This window comes from Crotalus tigris, unplaced genomic scaffold (assembly GCF_016545835.1).
Source record: "Crotalus tigris isolate CLP2741 ecotype Arizona unplaced genomic scaffold, ASM1654583v1 scf7180000024437.13266115, whole genome shotgun sequence".
Taxonomy (NCBI): Eukaryota; Metazoa; Chordata; class Lepidosauria; order Squamata; family Viperidae; genus Crotalus; species Crotalus tigris.
This window is the reverse complement of record NW_024100606.1, coordinates 3,457,718-3,485,665: the sequence shown is the minus strand read 5'-3', so window position 1 is coordinate 3,485,665 and position 27,948 is coordinate 3,457,718. Positions and strand designations below refer to the sequence as shown.

Here is a 27,948-nt window from a genome sequence, read left to right as displayed (position 1 = left end):
ATATACAGAACGGTTGCTGGAATTGAGTATGTCTAGTTTAATGAAGAGAAGGATGAGGGGAAACATGATAGCAGTGTTCCAATATCTCAGGAGCTGCCACAAAGAAGAGGGAATTAAGCTATTTTCCAAAGCGTCTGAAGGCAGGACAAGGAGCAATAGGTGGAAACTAACCAAAGAGAGAAGCAACCTAGAACTAAGGAGAAACTTCCTGACAGTTAGAACAATTAACCAGTGGAACAACCTGCCTCCAGAAGCGGTGAATATGCCAACAGTGGAAGTTTTTAAGAAGAAACTGGACAGCCATTTGTCCGAAATGGTATAGGGTTTCCTGCCTGAGCAGGGGTTTGGACTAGATGACCTCCAAGGTCCCTTCCAACTTTATCATTACTATTACTACTACTATTATTATTATTATATCTTCAGTAAAGAAGCTTCTTCTAAATTATACTCTCTTTAAGTCAATGATTTTCACACATAAACATAACCAGCACTTTTATGTAATCAGTAACACAGTAACATGATTCCTATTTATTTATTGGTTCTAATGCGAAGCATCAAGTTATTGCTGTTAAGCCGGCCCAGAACAATTATTTAGCAAACTATAGCCAGGTCTAAATACTGTGCTATTTGGGACACTCCAAAAGTCACTGCAATGGAAATATTGAAGATAAAAATAAACTCAAAAAAGCCATTATAGTCAACTGAAGCACCAGCTACTGAGTAATTGGTTATTTTCTGGCATGGTAATTAAATTTGCATATTTCTTATTTTCATGGTTGCTGCAGATCCCAAACTGTTTCTGTGTCAAGCTTGATGACTGGAAGGGTGCAAAGCTCTCTTAGCATCTTAACTTAGAATTTTTTTTCCATGTACTGAGATCTGGTTTTTACTTCATGCCACTTCCTTCTGTTCTTGGGTGGACTCCTTGATCACCTACAGTGTGTGGAGAGAATTGAAAATTATATCAATTGGTGTTTAAACTATAATTGCGACATTTCTCTTCATTTTGTCCAGACAGGTGCTTCATTTTGTAGTCTTTAAAAAAGATCAAAATAGTTCTCTACCGACTCTAGATTAAATAGAGTTTAAAATATAGAATCACAGAATCTATGATCTTGGAGATTTTCTAATCCAACCCCTTGTGCAAGACCTTATGCCATCCCAGACAAATGGTTATGCAGTCTCCATCCACAACTCTGGGACGCAAGTTGTTCCATTGAATAATTATTCTCAGGAAGTTTCTCCTTAGTTTCTCCTTTGTTCTAGGTTGGCTCTTACACTGACTAGCTTCCACCTAGTGCTTCTTGTCCTGCCCTCAGAATAAACTGACACCCTCTTCCCTATGACAGCTCTTCAAACATTTGGTTTTCACCCATATTTTTGATCATAACACTAGAAATTAAGCAATTAATCCAGCTCATTATTGCAACAATACCTTCATGTATTAGTTTAGCTAATGTTTTGTAATATACATGCCAGCAGGAGTATGTAGAACCTGTCACCTGTTAATAGCAAGTGATATCTACACATGTAAAAAAAAAATTTTAGCTAAGAAAGATTTTAATCAACTGTAATCTATCTTATAAACACAAGAGGGCATTTGAGATTCTACTCAACTCCAGTTGAGGAAAAATCTGCCTTAGCCTATTTACATTGTTGTTTTATTTGTTTGGCATTTAAAAAAAGTAAATGTGCATCTTGGTGGATAGTCTCATCACTATTTTTTTTTTTATTAAGAGTCTTCCTTTAGTCTTTCTTCAGCTCTGTTTTGTTTTTTGCTGTTGGGTAAATGACAAATTTGTAAAACACATTAAAGGGGAAATTTGGCCTTAGATGAAACATCCAGTAAATTTCAATAAGCTTCAGGTTCAAATGCCTTCCTCTATACCTTTGGGTATATTTTTAAACAAGCACAGCAAAATCCTTCTAACAATCTCACAATAGCATCATAGGCTTTTCCACACGCAAGTGCTGAACTTATGAAGATAGGCCATTGCCACCAGCCTTCCAGCAGACTGGAATCTGTGCTCTTCAGCTCCTGTTTTCCTGGAAACACTGCAAAGACCAATTTCAATATTTCCTTGATTTGTTGGGTGAACTGTTTCATGGCTTCTCAAGTTTCCTCAAGAAAGGTACAGTGATGTCTTGCTACTATTATCCCATCTTTGTTTTCTGCTATTCTGTGAGGCAGTTTTGCAATGGCTTCTGTTGTATTCTGAGCCTGCAAAAGCAGGTTTGGGATGTTGCATTGGTCCTGGGCATTCCAAAAGCACATGCTAATATTTTATGTATTAACTCTTCCTCTGTGGGAATTTCCTTGCTCTTCCATTTTTGCACTAAAGCAAAACTAGCTGCAGTCAGGATGTGTAGCAGCAAGTAGATTGTTCCCTTGTCATATTTTTCTGTCGTGATTCCCAACAAGAAGAGTTCAGGTTTTAATAAGTCCAGTGTTAATATATCCCTCAACCAGTTTCATGTCCTGTTCCAATACTCACGGATCTTTGGGCATTCCCACCACATATGGTAGTATGAACCTAATGCTGTTTTACATTTCCAGCATAGGGGTGGAATGTTTGAACCCATTTTGGCTAAACTGAGGTCTAGAATCTTGATCTCTCTGCATGAGGGACATCCTGGTATAGTCAGAATGAAAGCGCTTGCGCGCAGCCATCTTTGGTGGCCTGGACTCGATAAAGCCATTGAGGCCCAGGTGTACAGGTGCCAAGTGTGCCAACAGTCTCGGCCTGAAATGCCTCAGGCCCCAGTACATAGGTGGGAGGAAACTCAAACCCCATGGTCTAGGGTGTATATAGATTATTCTGGGCCCTTTCAGGGGCAATTCTTCCTGATTGTTGTTGATAGCCATTCCAAGTGGCTAGAGGTTGTTCCTGTTTCCTCCACTACTACTGCCAGGACCATCCAGGTGTTGAGAGGAATTTTTGTATCTTCCAGATGTGCTGGTTTCAGATAATGGCCCTCAATTTACGTCTTCTGAGTTCCAGGCTTTTCTTCAGGCCAACCTGATCCGGCATGCACCATCAGCTCCCTTCCATCCATCCTCCAATGGACTGGCAGAGAGAATGGTGCGCACCACCAAAGATGCCCTCAAGAAACTGACTTATGGTAATTGGCATCACAGGTTAGCAGATTTCCTTCTTGCACACCGCACCACACCATGCACAGCCATAGGGAAGAGCCCTGCTGAACTCCGCTGGGGTCGCCGCCTCATCACTAAACTGGACAGGCTGTACCCTGACCGGGTGGCTTCACAGGTGTCACAACCGCGGGCACCTAGGAGACTCCAGGTGGGCCATCTGGTTTGGGCAAGAAACTATGGGCCTGGACATCTCTGGGTTACAGCTGTGGTCTGCAAGGTCTCTGGGCCATTGTCATACGAAGTTGTCTAGGGTGACAGCCACGTTCTTCGCAGACACATAGACTAATTGCGTTGGAGACTGGACTCTCACCTTTCCGATCCTGGCTCTGCTCTGGGGGGGGGAAGGACCATAATATGCATTCTGGGTCACCGTTTCCCAGGCCTAACAGGCCCTCACTAGCTGCTACTGAGACTGTTTGGGATTCATTGCAAGGTTCCGCAAGTGCTCCAAACAGGAATTCACTGGATAGGGGGTCATCTCACACATCCATAATTACTCCAGACAGGGAGACTGAACGGAGGTATCCACACAAATCACTAGCAGTAAGAGAAAAGGAATTCCATCAAGGGCGCTTGCCTAATTCCTCAATTGCTCCCAAAAGGAAGTCACCAGCAAGGGGGGTTGTCATGGAGGCGACTCCTGACTCTGGCACCTTTGGCACGTGCTTGGGGGCCACAGAGTACTGGGGCACTTTCGCTACCTAGCCCTCTCCATCTGCTGGCCTTGGGCTCGAGGGACAGTGTTCCCAAGAGGGGTCCATTGGGGACTTCCACTCCTCCAAGGTATGCTGGCTTGGACTTAGAGGGTCCAGCCAGCCAGCTGCGGGGTGGGTCAACCCGGTATTCGGAGCAGCAAAGTCCTGGCCTGCCTAACCTGGTAGGTGAGCAAGTAGGCCAGGCACCCTCACCAGGGTCACCTGGGGATTTAGGGCAGCAACACCCTGGCCTACCTAGCTGGGTAGACAAGCAGGCAGGCCAAGCAATCTCTCCGGGCCTTAGAAGGTTGCAACGGGCCAAGTGCCCACCCAAACATCTGAAAGACTTTGTAAAGTTGCTGTCAAATCATGAGGGACCTGTTCATGAGGCCCCTGAATAATGGGAGTAACTTGTGGGTAGATTATTTTGTATTATTTTTTGATTTCGGATACATTTATTTGTATTAATAAATATTGAAGAGGGTTTGCCTGAGGGCAGACTCAAGTATTCCACACTCCTTGCATTTGAATAAGCAACTGTATGCCACTCTTCCCAATGCCTGACGTACATGTGTGTACGCGAAGTATGTTCCATCTAGGGGGGAGGGGTGTTGTGTCCGGAGCCTGCAAAAGCAGGCTTGGGATGTTGCATTGGTCCTGGGCATTCCAAAAGCTGCCTGGGACCAGGCAGAGCGGTGCCGGCCTTGTGCGCATGCACAAGGCGCGAAAACGCTCTGTTCCCATTGGTTGTTACTGTCCGGGTTTCTGGCCATATAAAAAGGCCTGCGAGCCTTTTGTTTTCGCTTGGTTGCTGTGGAAGGAGAATAAAGTGTTTGTTCAGCATCGCCATGCGTCTTCATCATTCGCACGCGAACAAAGGATTCAACAGCTTCCAATGCTCTGTTTTCGTTTATTGTGAATTTTAAGAAGTGTTTCACCACACAGTGGTAATACAGTGTTGCTTATGGTTGGCAGGCAAAGCAAATGCAGGAAAAGGACATGTCTAGTTTGGACTAAGAGTTATTGATAGAAGAGAATATTTGTGGCTCAGGGTGTGGGGTCCTTGATGTTCTCTGAACTTGGTAATTTTCTTGCAGATGTTGTATTATCAAACTAGGTAATATCATCAGATTACTGATGTTGCCAAGTTTGGTAATGAAATGTCTATAAGAAAATAACTAAGCTCACCAAGGATCCCTACCTAAGACATAAGGCAAAGAAACGTCCTGGAAAAAAATACTCAATTGTAGAAATTATAGAATTCTATTAGCACATAACAATGGCACTGTAACTGGTAATATATTGTGCAACCTTCACATGGGGTTTATCACTTCCAGAGTATTCCATTCTCACAAAGTTGGTTATAGTGAGAAACTAAATCAATGTCTTGCTTCTCAACCAAATCACAGTAAAAATGATCTTTTCACTAAGTATTACAGCTCTGTTGAGCTTGGAGGTGGCTTATTCTCCCCTGGCAGACTGTATTTTATTCTGCCTCTCCTCAACTTTCTTTCTCTGCCACCAGAAGTTCAGCTGCTGTAGCATTGTTCTCAGCTTTCTGATATGGCTGGAAGTGAATATTTCAAACTTCAGTTGAGGTACTGGGGGATGGAAAGTCCCCAGGCAGACTATGGAAAAATGCTTTTAAGCTATAAAATAGGAAATGCTTCTTTTGAGTGAGCCACCAGATTAAAATGAAGGTGATTTATCTTATAAAGGTGGCTGAAATACTGTAATATTAATAAAACCCACAGAGTGCTCCTAAAGATGATGATTATGATGATTCTAGTTGTATAGTTTCTGCATGTTGATCCAAAATGATCAGACTTAGGAGGTAAGGCAAAAAAGTTGATTAATACTCTACAATCTGCTGCTCATCATATTTTGTGATGTATAAATTAAAGAACAATTATCTTTTCTGAATAGCTGAACATATCTCTATAGTACAAAAGCTCAAGCCATGACCAGCATCTTCAAAAGGATATTTAATTTCCATAGTTCCTTTTCTATTTACTTTCAGAAATTGCTTATTAACTACTTTTCAGCTATTAGAAACATTTGAATTGACCTGGGCGAGTCTGCCTTCAATCCTTAATGAAAGAAGATTTTTGGCTTCAAGTTTAAGAACAATGTTATTAAAGAGATAAACAGCAAAAAGCTAATTAAAACTTTGATTTTAGAAAGTTATAAATGGTTAAATTTCCAGATAAATTTGGAATAAGTTTTTGGAATTAATTATAAAGAATTCTTCCTATGGGAAAAATTGATTTGTTGTAATTTTTTTCTATGACATAAAAGAGACAATCCATTTTTTAAAAAATGGACACTAGAGGGAACTAAAGGTTTTAATTAAAAATAAATCTGAATAGCATCTACAGTGATGTAAAATATTATAACATTGAAAATTGAAGGATATTTTTAACAATTTGAATCTGAAGTTAATATCAACAATGTCAGTAGTGATTTTTACTTCTGCCGATAGACTGTCTAAAAGATATTTTGGAACTAATGGCAGAACAGGAACAAGTTTTATCTAATAAGAAAGAGACTGGGTTGGCATTGAAGATGGATCTACAAATTACAGGCTATAAGAATGACATGGAAAAAGATTCATTGGGCAAACAAAAGAAATCGGTTGATGCTTTAAAAATCAGAAAGGAATTTCAAGTAATAAATCAAGAGAGTGATTGATAAACCTTTTATATGAGGTTGCTTAAAGCTTGGATGAGAACAGGTAAAAAAGAAATAAAAAGAAATTTAGATCTACATTACTTGAATGGACTAAAGATTAAGATAGTTAGAAGTAAAAGGAAGGAATATAAAGTCAGTTTATTTATCAAGGTTAAAATAGATATGTTGTTATTTCTGGCAACAAGAACTGAAATATTAATACTTTCTGGTTTCTTTATATATAGGAGTAGGGACATGAGATGAAGAAATCATGGGTTGTTAATTAAGAGGAGGTTAAACATTATGAAAATTGTTTATACTTGTGATGAAGATCCTTTGCATTTTTTCTTTCTACTCTAATTTCATTTAGTTTGTTTAATTTTTACTACTGCTATCATAATCTTTAATAAAATTATTTTAAAAAATAATTACAGAATTATTTCTCCATTCTCTTCTAATTTCATTCTTCAAACTCATCACTTATATTGCCATACATTAAAATAACATTTGTTTTTAATTGTGCACACTGCTATTTGTAATAGAGAAAACTTATCAATATTTTCATTTGGTAAATTGGAGAACCAGCAAAAAAACAACTGTATGAAAACCAGAGTACTTTTAAATATTTTAAAAACAAGGAATCCCAGTACAGGAGGTCGTGGAAACTGGCTAAAAATATTATTATCTTTTAAAACTAGACAGTAAGACTATGATTGCAGTAATGCACAATGATATTTTTTGTTATCATTTCAAGAAGGTTGGGGGAATTAGTTGCTATTGGTGACCTGAGAAAGAAATAAGATTTTTGAGCACTCTATTGATGATGTTCTGTTTATGATATAATTTCTATGCCTTTCCCCCCTCTTTTCTTAATGCAATACTATGCTTATCAGTTTTGAGCTATATTGATTCTTTAATGCTGGCTATTTAAAGATTTGGTTTAACAAGTGAGGATGATAAACATTAATTTGTCTTACTGGAACTTTATAAAGAAGCTTGAAAGCTAAAAAAGACAGAGTCATTTACCTATTGATGGCAGAAAAAAGATGAAAGAAAGAAACATCACAGAGTAATAATCTATAAATTAAGAATTTCTTAGCTGAAAGGGAATGAAAAATAATTAGGGATGGTCTGAGCATCATGGATGCTGCAGATGCTTGAAAACAACAGGTCAAACTAGATTTTTCATAAACATTTCATCAGATGAACTCTATGATAAACAAAAAATGGAAGGCTTTGAATACATAGGTAGCTATTGCCTACCTCTCCGTCTCTAGCTTCCACTGTTCTGATCACAATGCTCCTCTTCAGACGAGCCTCAGAAACTGACTTTGTGTCGAGGCTGGTTTCTGGTAAAGAGGGAAAGAACAATTGGGTCACTGCTACTGAGCATAACTTTGACTTGGGAGCCTTTGGTGATCTGTAGTGAGGTTTGAGACATAAAACCATAAGAGAAAATGCTGACTTTCTTAGGAGGATGGGATGGAAAAAAACCATAAAAAAAAAAACTTATCTTTCGCTCTCTAATACTGCTTCATTGAATACCTAGCATGAAAACATGGAAGAAATTTTGTTAGAGAGTGCTGCAAATAGGCTAAACAGAACTAATGTTGTTGGAAATAACTAATCCCTAATGACATCTTTAATGTTAGGAGACATTAAAAATCATTTAAGGGTGTAAGATAATCTTCTGATTTTTTTAGATTGGAATATTTTAAACACTCTTTCATAAATTAGACAACAAAAATGTAGTAATTTAAAAAGATATATAAAAACCTACACAAGAACAGGTAGATCTAACATGGTAATGCTTCTGTGCTTCATGGAGTTGATTATCAAGGATAAGAATTTTTAAATGGTTGGTTTGGAAGTCAGAAGCAGAGATTTATTGAGAGTTGCCTATGTCAAGATAAATAAATTTAAATAAACAAATAAATAAATGCAGTCTACTTTGTTCTAAGCTGGCTGAATGTTAGGATCTATAGTTTTTCTGTGCTGGATTGCAACAAAAGGCCTTGAGATGATCCAATATTCCATTATTGCTGAACTTGATCACATCCATGAAGAGAAGATAATAAAGTTGCCATAGAAGAGTATATAACTTCCCTACAGATGCAAGAGCAAAGGAAAGGATACTCTGGATTCAGTTAATGATCTGAATAAAGAAGAATTTTGTTAAAAAAAATTCCAATAAAAATCTCAATGTTTGTGAAAGCTCTTCAGAAATTTTGGACTTAAAACAGTAAATGAATATATAAAAAATAAACAAGTTAATATAAAGTTTTTAATTTAATTTTTATTTTTTTTTTTATTATTTTTTAAGCCCATATTCTGCTCTGGGAAGCTCAGGGGGGGGGAAGGGAGGGTTTTTGGGAGGGGTGTGGGGTGGGGTTTTTTTTTTTATATGTATTGTTTAATTTTTTTTTCTTTTGTATATGTTGTTTTTTGTTCTGTATTGTTCTTGTTTTTTTTGTAAAATTTATAAAACTTTTAATAATAATAAAAAAAAAATAAACAAGTTTATAAACCTTTTTATTTTGATACTTACTGTATTCTTTTTAATGTTTTGAGAACCTTACTGTTTTAAGTTACTTTATAATTTAAGAACTTTGGTTACTGAAACAATTGGAAACAATAATAAGCATAATAATTATATTTCCACAAAAAGGCACTTTGTCATAGTTCCTTGTTCCAAAGACAATCCGCTATTTAAAATCTTCTTTCTATAGCCTACTGTTGAGAAAATAAGAAAGCAAAGCATTTAGTTCTTCAGAAAAAAAATAGTACTGATTCATGCAATATTTGACCAGGAAGGAGAATGAATATCTCACCTCTGATCTGAAGATTGGAAAAAGTCTGTACTGGGATAGTAATCCTGCAGAAATAAACAAGAAACAGTGTGGGCTTAGGAATTATATACTATTTTTTTCATTTTCCCCTTCTTCCCAGTCTCTGTCCAGTTCATCAGTTAATTTCAGATTGGGTTTTAGACAAGATATAAGACCAAAGAAACACTACTTGAAAAAAAAAAACAATCTGACAAAGTTGTTGCTCAAACTGAAATGAAATAGTAAAACAACGATTTTTTTCAGTTTCCAGGATAACAGTCAGGAGCTTTCCACAGACATTTCATTTGAAGGAAATGAATTATTTTAGCATGTGAATTTGGAATTTTGAACTTACATGGTAACTCAGTGGGACAAGGGAATGTCTTGTTTGAAACCTGATTGTATTGGATCACTTTTTAAAATATTAAACTGTGAGTCTGATAACAACAAGGCAACCCAGAGGTATATGTTTTATGTCTCTCATGATGTTCCATAATCTTCTTCCCAGCTTTGGAAGGAGACCTGATCTCCATAAGTACAATGAGCCAGAAGAACTCTAAAGTGAAAGAATATAATTTCAAATTGTAGATGCTAATTAGTATCTATTTATCTGACTATCTATTTATCCATTCATTGATTTACCTACCCACCTGCAAGCAGAAAACAGATTGAAATTGTTGATAGATTCAACATTTAATTGGCAGTTAATTAGTAGGTTGGCTATCAGCTGGTAGTGCAATTCTTCTCCAAGCTACCTTCTAAGGATGTAAGGCTAGGCAACTTGTACTGAGCAAGGTCCTTACAGTCCTATGATCCACTAGAACAGGGGTCCCCAATGCCTGGTCCATGGACTGACACCAGTCTGCAGCATGCCAGAAAACAGGCTGCGCAAACAAGGAACCCCATCTGTGGGATGCAGGCAGCACACAAAACCATGCCCTCTTGGGTCCATGGAAAAACCTCTCTCCATGGAACCCGTCTCTGGTAGCCAAGAGGGCTGCTGCATTAGAAGTTAACTTCCTGACCCTATCTGGTCCTCTATCTGCAGGTTCTGTCATGATTACAGTAACCAAATTGTCTTGGAAAAAATAAAAGACAAACCTGAAAGAGGGGCAGATGGAAAGTGGTTCATAAGAATTATATCTTTCTTTTACAAAGGGAAATTCAAGAGCAAAATCAAGAAAATAATTAAGTTACATCTATCCAAAGTACAGCTTTCTGAAATAAAAGGTTGTCCCTAATAATAAAGATGTATGCTCACTGTAATTATGGGGGCTGCTCCTCCTTGATGGCTTTTCACCTGCTTTTCTAGGAAAGTACCACAGGATGGAGAACAGTTGGCCATCAGACCTGTTTGGTGGGTCACCACCATTGGGCCTCTTTAACGGGTCTTAATTGGTGTCATACTTAACTTCCACAGAGCTTCTTCATAAGAATAGTCCTAGGCCTGTTCGCTTTTCCCTTCCGGCTGCACTTCCATCTGGCTTTGACATTGCCTTTCTTTCATAGTATCAGTTGTTGCAATTTCAGGCAAGCTCAGCCAGATGACAGTTTTCCTCTGATTTTTCAGATTTTCAGCCTATCCATTCTAAGGAAAAATGTCTGGCTCTTCATAGGATTTTCAGTCCCTTCGTCCAGCTTCAAGAGCATCGAAAATATTTCCTTGATCTCTTGACTGGGTTTTAAATGATTTCTTTCAGCTTGCCGATACCATAATCTACTAGGATTGTTTAAAAAAAATGGAGGAAAGAGACCTGCAGAGCACTTCTTTTTTTGCTATGCTTCCCTAGAAACTCAGTCAGCTCCTTCTTGTGCCAGTTTCCTGCTTAAGGGAATTGCAGGAACTTAACATAAGGAGAAATTTTAAAATATGATTCCAGTGTGATATGATACAATTTATTCTATAACTTCAGGACATTAATGTCTCACACTGCTGTATATCTAGAGCAAAGCTAATTTACAAATGAAGTCTGCAGTTTTCTGAGTGGGCAAGGCTGACCTCTGACAGGATTCTCAGCAATTTCACTGGTAAAGTTGTTGGGCAACAATATCAGTACAAGAAATGGATCTGCATTTTACCTGCCCTCTTCCCCCTCCAAGAGTTTGCGGTAAGTAGCAATCTCAATATCTAATGCCAGCTTGACATTGAGGAGTTCTTGGTATTCCTGGAGGTGACGAGCCATTTCCTCTTTTAAGTTCCGACTGTCGTCTTCCATTCGAATCACTATGTCATGATAGTTGGTAGTCTCAACAGCATAGCGGTCTTCCATCTCTCTCAGTTGTCTCTCCAAAGATTCATTCTGAAACGAAGAAAATAAAAAATAAAAGTGAAAATGAAAACAAAAACAAAAAAATTCCTGGCAAGGCAACAAGGCAATGATCAACCACTACAGAGAAGAGCAACAAAGATGATTAGGGGACTACAGGCTAAAATATATAAGGAACGGTTGCTGGAATTGGGTATGTCTAGTTTAATGAAGAGAAGGATGAAGGGGGACATGAGAGCAGTGTTCCAATATCTCAGGGGCTGCCACAAAGAAGAGGGAGTCAAGCTATTCTCCAAGGCACATGAAGGCAGGACGAGAAGCAACAGATGGAAACTGATCAAGGAGAGAAGCAACCTAGAACTAAGGAGAAACTTCCTGACAGTTAGAACAACTAACCAGTGGAACAACCTGCCTCCAGAAGCGGTGAATGCTCCAACACTGGAAGTTTTTAAGAAGAGACTGGACAGCCATTTGTCTGAAATGGTATAGGGTTTCCTGCCTGAGCAGGGGGTTGGACTAGATGACCTCCAAGGTCCCTTCCAACTATTATTATTATTATTATTATTATTATTATTATTATTATTATTATTATTACTATTATTATTATCTCCTGACCGCAGCTCACAAGAAATTCTATGTGACATCAATGTTGACTAGCCTATAGTCCCTAAAAGTAACCAACTCCCAGAATTACCCAGCCAACATGACCACTGTTGAGAATTCTGGGAATTGAAGTTCACACATCTTAAAGTTGCAAAGGTGGAGAAACACTGGTCTAAAAAGAATAGAGAGAGAAAAACAAAAGCAGTTTCAGATATTTAGAATTTTGTCTAATGAAGAGACATAATTTTTCAGTATATTTGTACTATATTAAATATAAAAATATTAAATATTAAAATACAAAAAATATAGAAAAGGGCAATTCTTGGAATACAAAGAAAGTAAAAACTACATGATGTTTATTAAGAAAGAAGGAATCAATAGCAGTTGGTTGCTTTCAGCACAATTGATGGAAGGGCTTTTGAGGTTCACCATATCACCCACTAATGCAATCATGTAGAATTGCCGCTGATGGAGGAGTTTGAGGGGTGGGGGGGAACAAATATATGATTTCAACTGCGTTAATGTAGAAATGCTCTGTTTTATCTCATAATCTGAAGTAACTGAGGAGAGAGTTAGTAATTGCCCTCTGCTGTTACAGAAACTATGAGTTGGGACCAGGCAACCTCCTGTTAGCCAGATGTTTTCAATATGTTGGCTTTTTCCAACATCAACTCCACATACCGATCCTTTAAGAGATTCCAAATCACAAGTGAGGACTTGCAGTTGTCGGCGGTACTCGTTAGCTTCCTGCTTGGCTAGACGCAGTGCCTCAATGTTCCGTGCTGCGGCATCACTCAAATCTGCAAACTATCAGATACAAGTCAGTTGTTTTCAAAAGTTGCAACCAGAAAGTTAAATAATGTTATCTGACCTTTCTAATCCTACATCTCCTCAATTCCTGAAAATGACCATTTAACTATGTTTGGATCTCTGCCATTAAGAGAGTCTTTATCAATGGAAACCAAATCTGAATTCAAATGGACAGAGGAGAGGAAAATCAGAAGTTTGCAATTTCCATATAGCAGGTAATGCAATACAGTTAACAATCTCCTGCTCTTTGTTGCTGGGTTTCAAATTATACTGGGTTTTTTTTTAAAAAAACCAACTTTTAAAATAATAATAATGAAGGCAATGACAACAACAGAATCAGTTGGAGGAGAACAAAAGAATCTTTGATTTTAGCCACATATCCCTGTCCTTATTCCTACAATCAAAATAAATGTGATTCATCTTCCCCTCAAAGGAGTTTCACTCATGTAGCAAAGAAGAAGAATGAAATATAACCTGCCTGGAGTCTGCTAAATAGGCAGCACACTTTTTTTGGAAATAACATTGATAGCCTGAAATTCTGACACCAAAGAGAAACTTGTTGCTGCCCACCCTATTCCAATCAATGTCCTACATCTTGATTAGCCCTGTCACCTTTTTTAGTATCAGAAATGCTGCCCAGAAGATATTGGAACATAAGCCCTTAGTTATGCTACATTCCCTAGTGGATAGTCCTTACTCCATTTATATTGTGGCTATACCTTTGACTTGTACCATTCTTCAGTCTCTTGCATATTGTTTGTGGCCAGGGACTCATACTGGATGCGGATCTCACGCAGGGCAGATGTCAAATCAGGCTTGGTCATGTCCATCTCAATGTGAACCTGCTGCTGCTGCAGATATTCCCGCAGCTCCCGCAGTTCCTGAAAAAGCAACGGAAAGGTTTTTAGACCAATAAAATCAGACTTCGGATAGGACTGGGTTTCCCTGAAATTGAATGAAGAAACCTTAGAGAATGTAGACATACAAATTCACACAAGCAGTATGGAAGGGATAACATGGTTCTTGCATGTGTCTTTATCTGGTACATAGGGATGATTGCATCATTAAATGCTTTCATGTGTAACAAACCTTCTATACATTCAGAAAACAAACCTTTCCAGCAATGGCACCTGATTTTTCTGGCACCCTTTCTCTCCCCTGCCCCAAATAGCAAGTGCTTCAGTTCAGAACAGTTTTACTTTACCATTTTGCAATTGCTTGCATGAAAGTGGTCTCTCAAAGAGAATGGTGAACCCTGACTGTTCTTTCCAAAACATTGAAAATTCAGGTAGATTTATGACCTTTGAGGTTCATTCTTGACTAGTATGATTCCCTATTGCCAGCTTTTAACACAAGGCTGTCTTTTTCCTTTCTAACTAACCACCCAGTCAATTTTATTTCAGAAAACAACAACAACAACAACAACAACAAAAGATGTCCTCTTAAATGACTGAATTCAAGAGTTCACAGCCTCTGACGTTTTCAAAGAGCAATCTTTTAAAGGTTTCCACTATGAAATCTTGAGCAGAATTTACAGGGGAATTGTTCCAAGTATGCCTGCAATGTCAGCATTAGTTTTCCCCAATTCATCTATTGTTCCATTATATACATGTTTGCTCATTTTTTATATTTATATTCCACAGTTCTCTAGATGTTCAAAGTATTATATATGGTGCATGTGATGGTCTTCCTGTGTGGATCTTCCCAACAGTTCTATTGAAGTAGACTGATAATGTCTAAAGTTTCTTGGTCACTTATCTCACTACATAACCTAAGTATGAGATACATACTTCCTAAATACAGGGGAACAATCAATTGCTAGAAAATTCATATGCCCGTGTTACAAATCATACTGTGTTTGTGTGTGTATATTTGTTGCTGATTTACTCCTATTTTTTGTCAGCAAAGTAGATCAGAATTCTCCTTCCTGTGAAGAAAAGGATAACACTTTACCCGACTCTAGTCCAGTGGTTCTCAACCTGTGGGTCGGGACCCCATTGGGGGTCAAACGACCATTTCACGGGGGTCGCCAAACAATGCAGTCTGCCATTTTTTCCCCATTTTCCTTAGCTGTGCTACTCCCTTTTATTCTATTGGCTTTTGAAAGCAATAGAATAGACTCTCTTGAATAGAGTCTAATTCTATTGGCTTTCAAAAGCCAATAGGAATTGTCCAGGCTGTCTCTGCCCTGCTGAGCCCGCCAAAAGTCCCATTCTGCAAACGGTGTTACACCGGTTAAGTAGTCCTCGACTTACGACCGGTTGAGTAGTCCTCGACTTACGACCGGTTGGGGGTCGCAGCATTAAAAAGATTGAGAACCACTGCTCTAGTCTTCTTGGGAGTACCAAACTACAGCATTTCTTAGCTCTTTGCTTCCACTTTGCAAGTTAGTCTTTAATCAGAGCACTATAAGATTTCATAATAATTTGTATCAGCAAAACGAATCCTAATCTATCTGGTAAAGACTTACTATCTCTATGGGTATTATGTTAATGGTATTGTAGAATGCATATTGATTTTATAGTGTTTTTGAAAATTCTGCTTTTCTTTAACTGATAATTTTAATTGTGGTTGAGCCTTGCCCTGGAGTATTGGTGGTATTATATGGTAATTGTTATTGTTAGTTTTAACCCTTTCTAAATAATTCATAATCCCTATAAAAATGGTTTGGCCTGATTTTGCCTGCTTGTATAAGCTCCTCAGGTAGCTTTTTCCTAGTGATATGGTAGAGCACCTAATGGAAACATCATTGGCTTGAAACAACCATCATAAAACAAGATAGAAGAAAAAAATAGATTTTTGGAGGGAAATAACTTTAGGAGGAAGGATTGACATACTTGTATATTCCATAAGTGAGTCTATACTTCTAGCTTTGGACTAAGAAATAGAGGTGAGTCTCCATCATATTGGAGAGTGTCACAGAGTGATTCCTGTTCTAAGAGACCAAATGATGTTTTTTCACCTCAGAAACTTCATAAATACTTGTGGCTTAAAGGCTACCAATTAGCTACAGCTCATAAGCAAGCAGAGAAACATGAATTGGCAGTAGCTTGGAAGGCTACATTTGGCCAAGGGCTAAACAAAGTTGTTTTTTTTTTTTTAAGAGTGAATAATGTTTCTCTTGAGTTGATTTTAACTCCTAATGACTATATGGAGACACCCATGCAGTTAATCCTGGCAATAGTATATAAGGCAGGGGTCTTCAAACCTGCCCCTTTTATGACTTGTGGACTTCAACTCCCAGAATTCCTCAGCCAGGCACACTGAAGACCCCTGATATAAGGGCTTGGGGTGTTTTTCAATTTCACAATATAATCTCAGGCTGGGCCTTACATCTAAAAACTAATAAATAAATAAATTAAGTACAGTCTGTGAGTAAAAGAAATATGCCCATTTCTGATTATGGGTCTGCTGATTGGATTAAATCAGGGATGTATAATTTGAGAATCTGGGGTTGCATACAACCTTCCAAAGTCTTGGTTTTTAATTTATTCCCATATTATAATTTAAATGAAGTTGAATATTATAAAATATATGAATGGAGGATAATATTTTTCTTGGCTCCTTGTAATATTCTTTGGTGCCTGCCCATCACACTCTGCACAACACTATGTGGAGCTAATTGCATTAAAAATTATGTACCTCACAACTAAATAATCTCCTTAAGACACCTCTAGTCCAGAGATGTTGAATACAAAGAGAGCAAGATATTTCGCACAAAATTCCTTCTAAGATTTTTGTAAATTAACTGAAGATGATGAAATGCTCTTGAAACAGAAGAATAAGAAGATTGTTCATTTGGATTGTTGATTTTTCCTCCCAAATGCACAAATTCAGATATCTTTGTAAAAATAACACAATATCGTCCATTTTTAGTTTTGAGGAAGATTGAGATTAGTAATCAGGGAGCCAAGCTGGAACTATAAAGATGATCTATTGAAAGGTGCACCATGAATGTTACTGATTTCTGTAATGTAACGTTCCAGTGACCGCATTCTTAAAAGAAGTTAAACCTATTGCATTCTGGAATTCTTTTGGGCAGATAATTGGAGTGGGATATTGAGCATAATAGTGCAACAAAATAAAAAAAATAAGAACTATTTGCACAAAGTAGAATAATCAGTTAATGAATCTGCTAACAAGCAGGCTAGCTTTCCAAACAACGTAACTAAGCACCACTATATTTTGTATGGTAGTATTTCCCAATCTCTTCCCTTGCAGATGTGTAGGATTACAGGTTCCACAGTTTCCACTCAACAACACATCTTCAGGATATCAGGTGTCCAGTTTTTCTGTAATTGAAAACTGGTCTGGTTCACACATTTGTGGATTAATGCCTAATAATCAGGGTTCAAACATGCTAAGACAAAACTAAGCAATTATGACATTGTACATTTTGTAAACCCAGCCTGATTGTAGATATTTTAAAAAAACGAACATTGTCTAGTAAGGCAAATAACCTGAGTCTTCAATTTTCCTTCCATACTCAGTAAAAAACAACAGAATGGCAATGGTGAATTATTGTACCTCATCATGGATTTTCTTTAGGAATGTAATCTCCTCCTGCAATGATTCAATTTTACGTTCCAGATCAATCCGGACTAAAGCAGCATCATCGACATCCTATGGGAACAGAGAAACTGGGTTATGAGAGGGAAAATCATCCCCATTCATTTTTTTTTAGTACCACAATGACTCATTTAGTGATCCTTTGCAGTTATGACAGTTACTTCCCGTTACAAAAATTACTTGCAGTTATATGATGAAACAATAACTTTGTGACCAGTCCTTTCATTAGAGATTGTTGCAGATCTGTATAGCAAGGAAAAACTCAAATAAGATTGTAAGTATAGTTGTGCGTTTACTAGTGAGCACTTTGTTTAATAACTGAGTTGGTCCCAATAATTACTGCTAAATGAGGATTAACTGTACAGATAGCCCTTAACTTATGAGCACAATTGAGACCAAGATTTCTGTTGCTAAGCATGGTATTAAGTTGCTAAGCAAGGCATTATGTGAGTCAAGCCCAATTTTACTTTTGTCCATGGTTGTTAAATGAATCACTACAGTTGTTTAATGAATCATATGGTCATTAGGCGACTCCAGCTTCCTCCATTGACTGCTTTTTGGAAGCTGGCTGGGAAGGATTGAAATGACAATCCGATGATCCCAGAGCACTGATACCATCATAAATAGATGCAAGTTGTCAAGTGGTTGGATTTTCATCATATGACTATGGGGATGTTACAACGGTCATTAATTAGGGAGGGAAACCCAAGCCTCAGCACTGGGCCTGTGCTAGACCCTGTTTTAATTCATTCACTGATGATGAGATCTTTTGAGCAGATCAAGAGGCTGACCCAATGCTAAAAAATTGTGTCCATTGTTCAACAGCACTTCATTATAGCAACCATATAAATCAAAACTATTTAAACAGTGTAGCACTATTTAAAATAGCAGGATACAAACAGTATAGGAATAGTTAAAACAACAAGCTTTGAGAAACAATGTGCAATTATACCCACCCCATATGTATTTCCTGAATAATTTTATTAATAAGACTTTATATCTTTTTTGAATCCTTTTATTGATAAAACAATATCTTATTAAACTACAGGAACATAGACAGCAAAAAAGGTAGTTGACTGATCCCCTATTGAGGAATGACACTTTTCATACTCAGTTCAGAGAAGATACATTTATGATGTGAATGTGAAATATGCCATTATTTCTCTTGGGAAATCTAATATGTGCAACAAAGCTCTCTCCAGAAAGGCACTTTGTTCCATCTGATCTCCTGTGGGGGAGAGGGGGAGGGGGATAAGACTGCTACTGCGCATGGTCCATTCATAAAAATTCTGTTTTATGTATAAGATATTTTTTTTATTGCAAATCTAACCTAGTAATAAAATATATTCTTCGATTCTTACACCATCCACTGATTCTCAGTGGGAACTAGCACTGGTTAATTAAGGATAATTAGGAAACAAAGGAGCAAGTGAATAAAAAGAAATTCATTAACTACTTAAAAAGAAAGAATAAAATAGTATGTTATAGATTTGTTTTCAAGCAAAACTCTGCACAAAATTGGTTTGAAAAAAAAAGGAAGATAATATAGGAACGCAATACTACCATTTAGATCAGAGGCTGCATCTGCTATGGCCTTATTTGAGAATGCCTTGAATATACATAACTGTTAACGTTTCCAAATTATAATCTTAAATGTAACAGAAAAAAAGACTAGGATAAGTTATGACATTGTTATCAGTTTTACTACGTAGTTATCATATATGATCATTTGATTTCTTAGACTTGACATCTGGCCTGGCTGTAAATTTTGTTATTTCAGATACCCATCCCCAAATTTCGAATCTACTTTTAGGTAATGACACAGGTAGGTTGGTTTACAGAATTGCATGCAACCTCTTACAGCATTGCACAAAATATCTGCCTATTGCAGAACACTAAAATCTACCTGTTCTACCTGTCTTTCCAACTCCATGGATTTTTGCCCATTGTTTCCCAAACCTTGAAAGCTGGAGACATACCGTACTTTCCGGCGTATAAGACGACTTTCGCAAGCTTTAAAATTGGCGCTGAAGATGGGGGTCGTCTTATATGCTGGGTCGCCTTATACGCCGGAATATACGGTAATACTTTTGTTTAGCCTGAGAACTGCTGGATATCTTGGAAATTATGGTAGTCTTTCATTGGTGTAACCTAAAGTTATATTTGTCTTTTTTGCAGTCATATCTCTCTACTGCTTCACATTCAGTTTACAGTTGCATCCTATTCTAAGTTGTTTTTCACATGTACCCATATTAATGCACACATATTTATGCATTTGATTTTATTTCTTAAGTGAAAATTTTGCATTTGTTTCATTCCTTTCAGCCCATTTTTCTAACTTAATACAATGGTTCTGAATTTTATTTCTATCTTCTAGGGATTGCTATCTCACATAATTGTGGGTCCCCTGCAAATCTGATAAATAGTTTTTCCACCTTCATCTTTAAAGAAGCTGTTGAATAGTACAAAACCCCCAAATGAGGGCAGCTAGGTATATAGTAGTAGTTAAGTCACCAGACTAGAAACTGAGAGACTAAGTTCTAGTGTCACCTAAGGCATGAAACCAACTTGCCTTCTTGGCAAGACACTTTCTCCTAACCTAGGAAAGGAAGCTATGGCAAACCACTTCCAAAATCTTGCCAAGAAATCTGCAGAACTTGTCCTGACAGTCACTAGGAGTCAATACTGATTTGAAGGGATCAAAGTGAGAAACAGAGAGAACCCAATAAGCTAGATTGTTCTTTGCTCTTGTCAAATCCATGCTGATTTCTGGTAATTACATTATTTTCAAGATTCTTTCAAAATGATCTGTTTGTAATCTGGTCAATAATTTTCTCAGGTACAGTATCAGTGCCAGATTGGTGGGTCCGTAGTTTGTTGCAGCATTCCTTTTCCATTTTGAAAACAGTGACATCATTTGCTGTCTCCAGATACTTGACATTTTGCTGATTCTTAACAATTTCTCAAAGATTAAAGAAGTATTCAGCAAGCATCAATAAACTGTTTCTTCAGTAGCTAGGTATAGTCCTTCTAGCTCTGAAGATTTAAACTCATTCAAAGTAAATAAGTATTCCTTGATTATCTTTTTATCAATTTCAGGTGTTGGTCCTGTCCCTTCAACTTGCTCTTCTCAACTTCCTGATGGAATACACACTTATTTTTGTTGGAGAAGATTGAAACTAAATAGGAATTGAATAGCTCTGTCTTTCATTTTTTGTTAGCATTTGGTCTTCTTCATTGAGCAATTGATAATACGAAAGCTTTCCTTTTCCTTTTCACTTTGAACATGCTTAAAAAAGTCCTTTTTGTTATTTTTAGCATCCTTCACTAACCAACCATTTTTGCTTTCATAATATTTCTACTATTCTTTTATGATCTGACTCTTTTTCTGTTATTTGTGTGCATCTTTTTTTTTTTTTTTTTTTACAGATTTTCAGTAAGGTTTTTATTTGGTTACATGAGCCTCTTCTGTTGTCTTCATTTTTCCCTCTTAACTGGAATTGTTTGAAAATGTGCTTTTACTATCTCCTTCTTTAGGAATTAGGCAACTGAAATACTTCTCTATGGAGAAGGAGAAAAGATTGGCCCCCACCTTACTATTCTTTTCAAACATGGTTTTGCCAGTGGGCTTGGGGACCCCAGAGTGATATAGACTCATCAAATTGTTTTTTGATTGTTGTTACAGAGGGTGGGGTGAGTGCTTATTTGGTTTAAATTTGGGGGTTTATTTTTGTAAGCCATCTGGGGTTACCATGGGTGACCTGCATGCTATATAAATTTTATAAATGAATAAATAATAAATAAATATCTCATTCTCTTTTTCTCATTAGCTTCTGCTATGGGATTCTACTTATAATTGTTCTAAATTTATTCTATTCTGATTTTTGAACCCCAAAATATATCTTTATCAATCTATTATCGCCACAGAACTCCATTATGACTATATTCATACCTATTTCCCCCAAATTTCCTACTACTTCTACCTCTTTAACTTCAGAGCTGTCACCTAGAGCTAGGCACCATTCGTGGTAGGGCATCCCATCTCTGTTCTTCTAGAAACCAGATCTGATCTAATCTGCTTATTTATTTATTTTGTATGGTATAGCAAAATGCAGAGTGGTGCATTTTTATCTAATCAGTTAATTTATATTGGTTAAGTATATATGGACATATATAGCATATGCGAGTGTAATGTCTATAGTTCAGGAAGTGAATGATAAAAGGTGTAAATATTCATTTGTTTCTACTTCGTCTGAGAACAAATAATATTCAGGAGGTTAAAAAGATCCTCTTTATGACTCCCTATATAACATGAGTAACCATATTAATCATATGTCATTTTAACTATGTAAACATAATTCTTAAAATATACATGTGATTTGAATTAATTTCTAATTTTTCTTTTGGATCCATCCATTAAATTTTGGAGCACACTTCTTAGTATGCAGTTCAAGTATTGCTCCTTGTTCAGAAAAAGTGACATACTCCTGATTAAAACAGAGTGAATAAAGTATATGAAGTCCAGAATAAACAGGTAGTGTAGAAAAATAACAGCTATCTGAACAGGCCAGAGGACAATGAATGCTAGATACTGAATCCCTGAATATTTGTTTCTTTTTTGTTTAAAGTTTTACAAAAATTCCTTTAAACTTTTGTTTAAAGTTTTCTGGAAAAAAATGAGCACATTCAATGGGCTGTTTCAACTAACATGCAGGTAGCTAATTTCAGCATTTGAATAATTCCCTGTGCAAAAAGTATTCACAGTGTGTCATGATGATTACATAATGATGACTACAAACATTTGATTGAAGCCTCACTCATTTTACGTGTGTTGCAATGCACATAAAAAAGAGTCGGACTTTGATCACTTGGTTGTGATCACCATCTTGACTTTTTTGACTCCCTACCAGCAAATACCCCTGAAGTGAAACACAACAAAAAAATCACCATCTCAAATCAGGCAATAGTTGTGAGGACTTCTTATATTTTATTTCCATTGTTCCAAGACAGGATTTGTCATTTTTCCACCTTACCTGTCGGTAGGAAGACAAATTGCTTTCAGCTTCAAGGCGCAGATTAATCTCATCCTGCAATCTTAAATGAGAGTGAGAGAGAGAAGGGTGGAAAAGTAAGGTAGGTTTATTGAATGATCAGTACTCTTCCACCAGAGGCTATACTCAAGGACAAACATCAAGTTCAACCCCTCTATGGAACACTCAAACCTTTGCAAATCCCCTGCAGTTCAACAACACTCTGCCTCCAAACTTCTGCATGCAGTAAAGGGTTTCAAATAATAATAAATATAATAACCTTACTTTTTGTTAAGAATACACTGAAGGCCCAGCAGGAGTTTCAAGAAGAGAAATCAACTTTTCCACTTCAATCAGCTATTGTGAGGAAGAAAACTTGGAGAAGGCTCCAGGTTTGTGTGCCTTTTGAGTGTGTTTGTTTGTGTGTGTGTGTTGTCTGGAAATCTGACAAATATAGTGAGATGTGAATAATAGTTTTCACCTTTCATTCTTTTAATGCCAGGACTTTTAATTGATTTTAACACTTGGCTTGAGGGAAGGCACTTTGGGAATATGCAATTCCCAAAGGAGAAAATAATGTGAAATGTTTTTATTTTTACATTTTTTCATAATTAGCTAGTCTCTTATCTTTTCCCTATTCTATAATTTAATTGGTCAGCAGGACAACTCACATGTACAGTTCTTCAGAGCAGGTCTGAATAGCCACAATATTGGGGAGCAAGGTGCTATAGGACCTACAGAGAGCCAGTTTGGTATGGTGGTTTAAACATTAGGCTAGAAACCAGGAGATTGTGAGTTCAAGTCCTGCCTTAACCAGGAAAACCTTGGGGCAGTCACTCTCTCTCAGCCCAACTTCCCGCACAGGGTTGTTGTGGGGGAAAATAGGAGGAGGGAGATGTGTTGTACATCTTTGATGCCTTGAGTTATTTGTAAAAATAATAAAGGTGGGATACAAATACATAAAAATATTTGTTATGTGTCACAGCAACCTATAGAATGGAAAAGACAAAGAAAAGGGGAGGTAGGGGAAGAAAGAAAAGAATGGCCTTACCTATCATAATAGGGAATGTGAATGTAAAAAAAAGATCCCCCATATTTGAGCAACAGTTCTGAGATTGCTCTTGGGCTGCTATAGCTGTCTTCCTGCTGGTCTGCATTCAGGTGGGATTTTTTGTGATGTTGATATGTAGGCAGGATGGTTAATTAGAAGCCCTCCTCTATCCAAACTTTTGAATAGTTTACTGCCATTTGGAGACACAATATATACACACATTGTACTGTAAACCATAAGGTAACAAAGTTTTCCCCCAAATTTCTATGAATATATATATTTTTTGCTCCCTTTCATACTGGTCACAGTCTCATCCATTTCATATCATTGTCTTCCTCATTGAAGGCTTCTCTCTTCCAAGAATGGTCAGTCCAGCCCAGCATCTAAAGTCTGTCTGTCATATTTTACAATCAAGGCTTTCCTTTGAAAAAGGCAGGCCAAAGTCATGTTGCTACCTGGCCCAAAGGACAAGGTTTAACTTTAGACCCTCCCTTGCTCCCCATGCAAGGAACAGAAGTTAAATCTTCACTCAGTCCTGGTAGCCTGGGCAAGTCTTCCTTTGTACTTGATTAAAGATTACACAATAAAGTAGCTGAGGTTATTCATGAATGATAAAAATCTTTTGTCATCTCATCAACTGCCAATTGAGGCAAGTAGTTCCTTCTGTCTAGTAATGGGGCCAGCACTCTCTCGTTTTTGAGAATTATAGGGTTTGCTCTTACTATAACATCTATAATGCTCCTGTTTTAAAGATAGTTTGAGTTTCAAGGCAGGACAATAACTCCACTGAATTAAGGGTGGAATAACAGAACTGAGTACTGTTCTGCAGTGCCTCCGAAAGTTGACAATGAGTTGTAATTTCAACTGTGACCAAAGGAGGGAATTTTATTAGGTATTTTGAATAAATACAAATTATCTAAATGAAATGAGTTGCATTTAAATTAAAGCAAATTAAATTTCTATACTGTGTCTGCTGGCTTGAATTATATGGTATAATGTTATTTGTATATTTATTTATATGTTTAATTTCTATGGCCACCCATCTCAGTCAATGACTGGGCAGCTTACAGTTCAGAAAATATATTACAAAAAGTTAAAAATTACCCAAAAATAATAAAAAACATTTAAAAACAAAACCAGTAAAACCAGTAAAGAACACTGAAAACATCCATTTCAAGGTACACAAGAGCAAGCTATTTGTCCCATTAGAAATATAGCCAGGAAATAGCACATTCAGGCTTGGGAACATAGGCTTTTAGGGCCTTACGAAAGGCAAACAGGGTCGGGGCTACTCTAATCTCCAAAGGGGAGAATGTTCCATAGAGCAAGGGCTATTGCAGAAAGAGCTTGCCTTCTGGTCCCCGCCTGCCAATATATACAAATGATGTATATATACAGTATATATTTCCTTGGGTTTCCTATCTAGTTGAAATCTCCCAGGAATAAATGAACAATTATAATTCAGAAATAAAAAGGCAAATAATTAAAAGCTATCTCTGAAGTGAATTGCCTAGTTCCAAGTTTTTTATCTTCAGGAAAGTCTTTACATTAATTCACACTCGGTTTATAAGGTATGCTGACCAGAAATTCAGATTTCACTATCAGATTGTATTACTGGGGAAAATGTTTCCCCCCAAAAATCTGCTGCTGCCTTGTACTGCAGGAAAAGATCAGAATGATTTGGAAACTATCACTAAGATAAATCTACCATTATTAATTGTCTTGCTGAAGAAACAATAGATTTCTGAAGAATCACATTTTGTGAAATTCTATGCTCTATGAAGTATCTCTCCTCAATATGGAATTTCTAGGATATGCTGAAATTGCAGTTATCAGAATTTTAGGTTACCAAGCTAAATGGAATTTTAGAGGTTGCTGTCTTAACATCTGAAAGGTCCTAGTTTGGAGAAAACTGTTGTAGCTAATTCCATAGCCAAGCAGCATATGGCAAGCTAATGGAAGTATGTCCCCAAAATTATTTAACTAATCTGACTGATTGAAAAATTGGTTTCAAATACAGAAGATACAGATCTTGACTAAATTATCCCCAGTGATCATTTTGGAAATCCTAGACTTAGACCATTTTAAATCTTAGCGTTCTCCAGCTTTCACCTATACTTCTGTATTTCAGTGCTCTGCCACTGCCTCATGAAAACTGGAAAGCCTTTCTTACTTTTGCCGGAGATTGTTGAGATCCTCCAGCAAGTTGTCTCTCTCAATCTCCAGCCTGGATTTAGAGTTGGAGAGTTGGTCTACTTGGTGACGTAGCTCCCTCATTTCTTCCTGGTAAATGTCGGCCAACTTATTGGGCTCCTTGTCTCGAAGTTGATTGAGCTCAGCAACAAGAACTTTGTTCTGTTGCTCCAAGAAGCGAACTTTTTCGATGTAACTGGCAAAACGGTCATTCAGCTCCATCATTTCCACCTTCTCATTGGTGCGGGTCTCTTTGAATTCACTGTTGAGAGCATCCGCCAAAGAAAAATCCACCTTGTCAGAGGAGAACTTGGGGCCAGAATGGAAACTGAGCCTGGCTGTCTTCAGCTTAGTGACAGAGAACTGGGTAGTGGGAGATGGAGGAAAGTATCTGCGGCCTGGCGAGAACCTCAGGGCATGGTGGACAGAGGTGGTTTGTGAGCCGAAGCGTCTTCCATAGGATGAGAGTCTATGTCCTTCCATGGTCAAAATGTTTTTGCAGGCTCTGCAAACTCAGGGTTTTCTGTATGTGTGCTGCACTGGGTTTTATGCAGAAGGATTAACCATCCCTGCCTAATCATACGCCTGTGAAGGGCTGGAAGAGGGGGAGGAATAGGTTGCCTGCCAGGCCCCAACATATTTCATATTTACCATGCCAAGTGCCCTGGCAAAGAGAGAAAAGAAAGACATTAGGCAGGAGCTTTGAGCATTCTTGATCAAAAAGAGAGAGAAAGGACTTGGATGACTTTGCTTATGATGATCACCAACTCCTTGCAACTCATGTGATAAGGCAATATGATGTTATCAAGAGTTAGATCCCCTTGCACTCCCCCCCCCATTGCAACCATTAACCACCTCAGTTACCTTGGTCTAAGAGAGGGAGGGAGTAGGAAAGGGTTTCAGACTGAAGTATAGCAAACTTGAGCATTTTTTGGGAATATGAATAGCATTACCTGTCTCTTTCTCAGCAATCTACTGCATTTTCTTTAAGTATCCAAATGCCAAGAGTTTGATTCATCTCATAAACAGATAGCTGAAAAACTAATTAAATCAGTTTTAAATTTAATTTTCAACTTCTGACTGACTTTCAATTCCAGCAGATCCTTGAAGACAGGGATGAGACTGATCTATTATAATTTTAGATTTTTTTTTTCAATTCAAGTTGAAAAATGATACCACTAAAAAGGACAGTACTAACAAGAGTGGGCACACAAGCAATCCATTATCTTAGTTTTATAAAGAGATACCAGACTAGAACTTGTTAGGAAAATACTTCTATATATATATACTTATCCTTCCTAAACCTTTCTCAGGTTTTAAATGATAAATCCCATCTTGAAGAAAGTTGCTGTTACTCAAGACTAATTCATTGTAATATCAGATGTGTCTGGCCTGAGATGGTGCTTGTATATGTTACAATCTTTCTCTTGCTTGAACAAGATTAAGAACTAAATAGGGATAAATTTTACTTTAAATAACCACTTTACTTTTCTAAGAATAAAAAAAGAAGGCAAAATAAACAACCAGGAACGAGTCACATCATTGCTGACATTAATTGAATTCTTGGTTTCTGGCCCTGCTGAGATAAGTGGATGGACAGCAGACACAAGATTGGTTGATTCCAAATAATAAATGATTTTGCTCACTGGAAAGCACAAAGGATGTTAACACAACGTGAAGGAGAAGATAATACTGCATTTTTTACATTATTATTGCTATCATTTACATTTTTTAAAATCCTGCCTTCTGCTACCTGTGTACTAAAGAAAACAAAATGCAAAAAGGTCTTGTTCAATAACAGTTTATTCAAATAAACCAGCCTTCTCCAATTTAGTTCTTCTTCTCTTAGTATTAGAACATGTACTTTACATAAGGAAGTCTCAGGTTCCATTCCTAACCATCTTTATGTAGGATGGACAAACTCTAGCCTGGAAAAATCATTGCCATTAGGGTCTACAGTGCTGATCAAGATAAACCAGGTAGCTTCCTGTATTCCTACTGTGGTAAGAGTCCAGAGAAATAAATATTTTGGGGAATATTAAAAAGGCAGAATATATTTCCCCAAAGGAATAATG

At 37.3% G+C, this 27,948-nt stretch overlaps 1 protein-coding gene across 2 annotated transcripts; it reads right to left on the bottom strand.

Annotated features, from left to right (window-relative positions):
- Positions 1–294: 294 nt before the first annotated feature.
- On the bottom strand, positions 295–26,437 carry LOC120302758 (glial fibrillary acidic protein). Of its 2 annotated transcripts, XM_039331652.1 has the most exons (9): positions 25,854–26,436; positions 22,633–22,693; positions 17,558–17,653; positions 13,750–13,911; positions 12,902–13,027; positions 11,430–11,650; positions 9,354–9,397; positions 7,786–7,871; positions 295–933 (listed from the first exon to the last, which is right to left on the bottom strand). In XM_039331652.1, the coding sequence occupies exons 1-9, from the start codon at positions 26,354–26,356 to the stop codon at positions 892–894; spliced, it is 1,341 nt and encodes a 446-aa protein (XP_039187586.1). In that variant the 5' UTR covers positions 26,357–26,436; the 3' UTR covers positions 295–891. The 2 variants fall into 2 exon arrangements, with proteins under 2 accessions (XP_039187586.1, XP_039187587.1); XM_039331653.1 differs by lacking the exon at positions 7,786–7,871 and having other exon boundaries at positions 25,854–26,437.
- Between the last annotated feature and the right edge of the window lie 1,511 nt (positions 26,438–27,948).